Source organism: Dicentrarchus labrax, unplaced genomic scaffold (assembly GCF_905237075.1).
Source record: "Dicentrarchus labrax unplaced genomic scaffold, dlabrax2021, whole genome shotgun sequence".
NCBI classification, from domain to species: Eukaryota; Metazoa; Chordata; class Actinopteri; family Moronidae; genus Dicentrarchus; species Dicentrarchus labrax.
Window position 1 is genome coordinate 25,605,361 of NW_026136711.1, and position 6,321 is coordinate 25,611,681.

At 37.4% G+C, this 6,321-nt stretch overlaps 1 protein-coding gene across 1 annotated transcript; it reads left to right on the forward strand.

The window, feature by feature from the left end:
- Window positions 1–371: 371 nt before the first annotated feature.
- On the forward strand, window positions 372–4,954 carry timm17a (translocase of inner mitochondrial membrane 17 homolog A (yeast)). The gene is made up of 6 exons (XM_051414420.1): window positions 372–532; window positions 1,813–1,912; window positions 2,306–2,369; window positions 3,205–3,333; window positions 3,727–3,837; window positions 4,010–4,954. Exons 1-6 carry the CDS (start codon window positions 507–509, stop codon window positions 4,084–4,086), a joined length of 507 nt encoding a protein of 168 aa, XP_051270380.1. The 5' UTR covers window positions 372–506; the 3' UTR covers window positions 4,087–4,954.
- The last annotated feature ends 1,367 nt before the right edge of the window (window positions 4,955–6,321 follow it).

The following is a 6,321-nucleotide window of genomic DNA, read 5'->3' on the forward strand; positions in this document are numbered from 1 at the left end:
CACCCAAGACGCACTGAGATTTGATTGCGCCTCTGACTGACCCCTTTTCCACGCCATGCTCATAGAGGCTCATGGGTATTGTAGTGTTTAGACCTATCCACCATGCCAAAATTCACGCCAAAAAAAGTGGTTGATATAATAAGACCAAACATATGTGTTGTTCCTATTATTCAGCAGTTCTGGGTTAAGTAACATTAAGGATATTGTTAAAGAAAGTTTAAAATAGGAATACAGAAAAGAAAAAAAGCCTTTCTTGAAGTCCCACATATGTTACATACAGGATAACAAAACAAAACAAACAAACAAATTTGTGTTGATCCGTTTACCGTAATAACAAGTTAATTTTCCTACCAGACAATAAATAACCTGTTCAAACATTTACTCCCACCAAGCCAACCTGAGTAACGCTTTAAAAACACACGTAATGCTCCTTTAAGAAGTGACGTCGTGTGGTTACGTCAGCCTGTCGTTAAGCATCACGTCAGAGGGAACAGCGAAAGAACAAAATGGAGGAATATGCCAGAGAACCATGGTGAGTCTTATAACCAAATAAAATACGTTTATAAGCTGCGTTTTACTGAGTCACCTGCAAGACCGCACTTGAGGTAGCTGCCACGTTAAGTGTGTATAGTTAGTTTAAGGGTACAACACGTGGCACGACCCGAAACATCTTAAAACCCGGGTAGTTACCTTGCGTTAGCACCAATGCTAACCTTACATAGAATTGTAATGGTAGTTCGTACTAGCATTAGACCGCCGTGGCTAACGTTACATCACGTTGTTAGTGACCTTGTCGGTTAACTCACCCACATGTCATTATATCTAGGTAACTGAGTCCAGTCGGTGAGTTTATACAAGCTGATATATGATCTACGGTGAATGTCAGGCGATATTTTTTAGCTGTTCAGGCGAAATTAGCTCAGTTAAGGTGGTTTTCTTCAGCATATTGGTGAGCTAGTCGAGTTAGCCACCTGTGTGCTAACTTTATATGTTGGGGGGCAGCCTGAGGATTACACAACAGCTGGAGGAGGCTACCAAGACACGAAAAACGCAGCAACTTAAATAAATAGTGTCGATGTGGAGTTATGTGATGCTCATTTAGCCACTGTTTAGTAGTAGTATTATGTTTATGTTGTTTGTAGGGTGTAGTGCAGGTTTGGCTATCACCAGACCCAGTGCTAAATAGTGTTATAACCTTTTTTAATTATGCAGTGTATGGTAATAACCAGGCTATAAGTTGAAATTCTAGTGGTCTAGAAATGGATTCATGCACTGTTTTTATCTAGCTGGCAGTTTTGCTGTAAAAAGTAGCTTTTGAAATAAAATATTTACTTTGTTTTTTAATTGTTGTGTTGTTTACTGTGTGTGGGTGACACAAGACACGTTGAAGGTCATTTAGACACATTTAGATTTACTGTTAAAGTGAAGATGCCCTTGAAGTTAACAGTGAGGTCAGATATGTAGGTGATCATTTAGCCTATTTTGTAATGGGCGATAGATGGAGCACATAATTTGCTTGGCAAAAAAAGGACATCTGTTTGTTTATTTACTTTCAGTGTAATTGTAATATGATTATATGATCATCTAAATAAGTTTGTATTTATAAAAAGTTCCAAATTAAACACTAAATGTAAACTAGTTCTTTCTTGTTATGATTAGGTTTGTTTAATTTCCATGTTAACAATATTAAAGAGTTCTTGTTCCTCTACAATCACCTTTGGCTTCCAGTCCATACTCAAGACAGCTTAAGATATTGGCACGTGTACATTAATATAACAATGACCTTCGCTAATGGCTGTTATATGATTTTAGCCCATGGAGGATCGTGGACGACTGTGGGGGAGCCTTCACCATGGGAGCCATTGGAGGAGGAATATTCCAGGCAGTAAAAGGGTTCAGAAACGCACCCTCAGTAAGTACAGTCATATAGCTTAACACTGTATTGCCTCAGTCAAATACATCAATTAAAATATCCTTGTACAAATCATATCACCTGCAATGTAAGACTGGTCAGAGCATGCAGGTTTTGTTATTGTGAGTCAACACTTAAATCACCCTCTGTTGTTGGCACATTGTCTGCCCGTCCGCCACACACTGAGAAATATAGTAAAACATAGAATAATAGGTTCAGTACCAACAACAAGTGGTGAGTGAAAATGCTTTTCAGTAATTTCAGTGACAGTACAAGGGAACTCAGTTAACATAATATGCAACTTTGTCATTTTGACTTCATCAGGAAGATACAGTCTATCCTGAGTTAACAAGGATTTTCCATTGATCTGTTTGCTGCTGTTCTCTCTTTTAGGGGATGAGCCACAGAATGAGAGGTAGCATGACTGCCATTAAAACCAGAGCCCCACAGCTTGGAGGTAAGACTACCTGCTGAATTTAAATGTTATCTTCCTTAAAGTGATGCATTATCTTTAGTATCAAATTCTCACTCTCTGTAGGCTGGAAAGGTCAGCGGCTGTAGTCAGCTTGGTATCATGTTGTTTATATTACTCACAGTGCGTACAATTACAATTTTGATAAATTCATCTATATAATATCTCTTAAGTATTAAATATTTGGTCTCATCTGTTAATGACTCTGACTTCAGACAAGGAGGTTGGCAAAATTTGCTTTGGCTAGTTGAAATGACAAAAATAAACTTGGCTGTTGTCAGGTTAAAGTGCTCTGTGCAAACCACAGTTTGTACTTGTCAAAAATAGTTTGGAGGGAAGAGGTTTCGCTCTGCAACACTGGCAAGTTGATTATTTGTTTTGTTCCAGCAACTCCAACATAATGTCTTCTCTCCAGAGCCACTTCTCTCAGTTAATTTTTAATTCATATATTAATAATTTAAGCTTAATATGTTTGAACAGGGAACTCTAAGATTTGGATTAAGTAGCTCGTAAAAATGTGCTTAATCAATGTTCAAGTAAATATAAGCATTAGATCTGACTTGCTGTTAGCAGATACTGATGTTAAAAAGACTCTCGTCTGGATCAGGGTGCATCAATGATTTACTATAAGTGGCATAGTAGACATAAATCCAAGCCAACTATTCTTCATTCAGGAGGAAATGACAAATGCAGCCACAGTTTGAGCCTGTGTTTGATACTGAATAATTTTTGTGTCGAGTACTTCCAATGATGGCAAAATATTATTATTATTAATTTAACAATTTCCTTTGAACTTAAGTGAATCTTTTTTGGGTTACAGGAAGCTTTGCAGTCTGGGGAGGCCTCTTCTCCATGATCGACTGTGGTTTAGTAAAAGTACGAGGGAAGGAGGATCCCTGGAACTCAATCACAAGTGGGGCGATGACCGGAGCTATCCTTGCTGCAAGAAGTGAGTAAGCTTAGAAGAAGCTGGCAGCTAACAGTCAACAGATATCACATACATGCCTCATAGAAAAGGCAAACAGTGACGTGGTTGTACACTGAACAGAGTTTAAAATTAAAATCTACCTCACTATCAAAATTAAAGGTCACAAAATTACATTAAACCTGAACTAAGTGAACTCACCTGTATGCTTGTACGTAGTAGTTATATTAAGTTATGTTAATATCATAAAGAACATGGACATTTTTCTGTATTTTCCTAAACCTTTTTGTTTAAAAACAGAGTAATGAAAAATGAAACAGTGAGTCTGACATACAGTACCTCCCTGTGTAATCTACTTTTTATGTGACTACTGTACAGTATGCACGCAGTATATTAACAATCCCTGTTCCTCTGTAGACGGACCAGTAGCCATGGTAGGCTCAGCAGCCATGGGAGGTATCCTGCTGGCGTTGATAGAGGGCGCAGGAATCCTTCTTACTAGGTTTGCCTCTTCACAGTTCCCAACTGGTGAGTAACGCTTCTGATACTGAATGTTTGTGTCATTTAATAAATAATGGGGGACGTGAAGGATATTGCATAGACAAAGAAGACAGTTTGACATACAGTCGTGCTATAAATCTACCTTTACGCCTGTGGCTGTCATGTTACTCTTAAATTTACCTTTTTTTCCTCTCCTCAGGGCCCCAGTATGCAGAGGAACCCGCCCCTGCTGCCATGCCCTCCCCTTCCTTTGGAGACTACAGACAATATCAGTGAGAGGACTCCCTACTTCTTATCCACTAGGCCTTTTTTGAATTCCTTGCTGAAGTTACAAAAGAAGAAATGGAGATGCAATATACAACACGTCAAACAATAAGCAACTGCAACCACCTTTTTATGGACTGTGTCAGAAAAGTGAAGGACAAAACACATCTTCATTTTCCTTCTTTCAAGAGCCATGTACAGATCTGCCTTTTTTTTTGCCATTCTCAGCCATGTCATGTGCACCTGTTTCACCTAACATTGGTTAAATACAAGACAAGTGGCGAGAGATTGTTGTTTGATGTTCGAGAGCTTGTGGGGACACGGTGTGTTTTTCTGTAATGGTTCATATGTACTGCATGTGGCCCAACAAACAGAGATTGACTAGCTCTGGATGGTGTTGAATTAAGCAAAAACACGTCACACATGGAACGTCATGAATTCTATATAAGTATGGTATACTTATGTGTATATAAAGTAAAGGCTTTCTACTTGTATTCACTTATGGTAGTCTTTATTTGCCTTAAATGTCACCTGCTTGGGCTGGCCATTGTCATTTGGCTGGCCCTTTTTTTAATTTAATTTTTATTTGAGCTATGAAGGGCAAACACCTGTCTGATACAGTGCTATTCATGGGATGTTAGTTTGTTTTTAAAGTGATTTTTTTTTTTTTTAATTTATTTTAGATTCTAAAGAATTGTAGCAGATTGTTCTCTTTTATGTGACAGTGATTTTTCATTCGACACAAAGGTATGAAAAAGACTGCTAAGGATGGCATAGGCAGTACAAATTGGATAAACTCAAGCAAGGGATTGATGCATACTGTATTAAATCTGTATGACAGATTGTACTATGGTACAATAAAGACATAAGTTGTAAAGTACGCCTGTTGTAGTCTTATGAACACATTTATGCCATCAGTTGTGGTCTGGGGTGTGAAATATTTAGATTACAAGTGAGAGTGAGAGTTCCTTTACTTTTGCTACCATTGCCCATAATGCATTTTGCTTGGGCAGGATTGCTCATTCCCCACTAGAGGGTAGTCCTCGCAAACACATCCAGACCAGTGTTCCTCTTTTTATGTCTGGACGATATTGTGTAACTGACTTGTGTGTTTACAAAAAGCCACATAAGGGAACACTTTCGTCTCTCATTCTCATATGTTTGTGTCATCATTGCCTGTTATCTGTTTTAGAGCTGTTCTGTGCAGCTACAGGTGAAGGACACTGGATGGTGAAGGGGACCTTGATGCAACTTTGTCGTCACTGGTTTGATATGTGGGGTCAGGGATTGTTCATTTCGTGGCAGAGCTGTACGCTTAACCACAAAAAGTAACACAAATCCAATTTTTTTTGGATATTTGATTATTAGGTCTACAGCTGCAAGCAACTTATAAGACTTTATTAATCCGGTAATTCTTTGAGCTATAAAAAGGCAGAAGACTCCGAAAAATCCACATCATAGTCTTCAAATTTTGGCATATTTAAAGTGCGTGTGCTATCCATCCAACATGCTGTCGTAGAAGACTTACAGGACCAGCATATATTTGCATTTGAGAAACTGAAACCAGGAAACGATCACTGATTAAAGTTGTTGCAAGTTAAATCTTCTACTGATACACTAGTTGATTGTTTCAGTTCCAAGTAGATCCATACATTGAAAGGACTCTCAGGTATTATAACAGCTTTGAAAATGATTCTAGTGGTCAGAGTCCTTATGTGAAGACTTTAAAGTTGCTTATGAAGATTTGTGGATTCACTTGAACTTGAATTAATGAATTAATTTCGTCCAAACCCCAAAATAAGACAATAATGATAGTATGCTATTAAAAAAACCAGCAAATATTCATATTTAAGAGGCTGGAGCCTTGTTTAAAAAAAAGTATATCAAAGTCTATTCATTTTTATTAATGGACCAAACTTTTAATCTCTAATGAGGACCAAAAAAAGAAATAAAAAATTAACAGATTTTAAAGGAAAATGTGAAAATTGATCATAAAGTTACTTATGACACAAAATAGCTCTAACTAATGGAAATAACATGACTAGTAATATTACCTCACTCAAAAACACCCTTTTCCTGTAGTAATCCTTTTTTTTTGTTGTTGTTGCATTTTTTGACACCCACTTGACTAATTTCACAACCACTAAATATAAGCTCATCCCTCAAGAATGTGCAACACTTAAATAATAAAAAAACCCCCTGGAAATATGTGTAACTGATTACAAACAATGAATAAAGAAAGAAAAA

What these genes read in the sequence shown, in the direction of transcription:
- timm17a (XM_051414420.1), top strand. Translation starts at nt 507, where the DNA reads ATGGAGGAATATGCCAGAGAACCATG. An exon ending in GAATATGCCAGAGAACCATG is followed by an intron (nt 533 to 1,812) that starts GTGAGTCTTATA and finishes ATATGATTTTAG; the next exon opens with CCCATGGAGGATCGTGGACG. An exon ending in GGTTCAGAAACGCACCCTCA is followed by an intron (nt 1,913 to 2,305) that starts GTAAGTACAGTC and finishes TCTCTCTTTTAG; the next exon opens with GGGATGAGCCACAGAATGAG.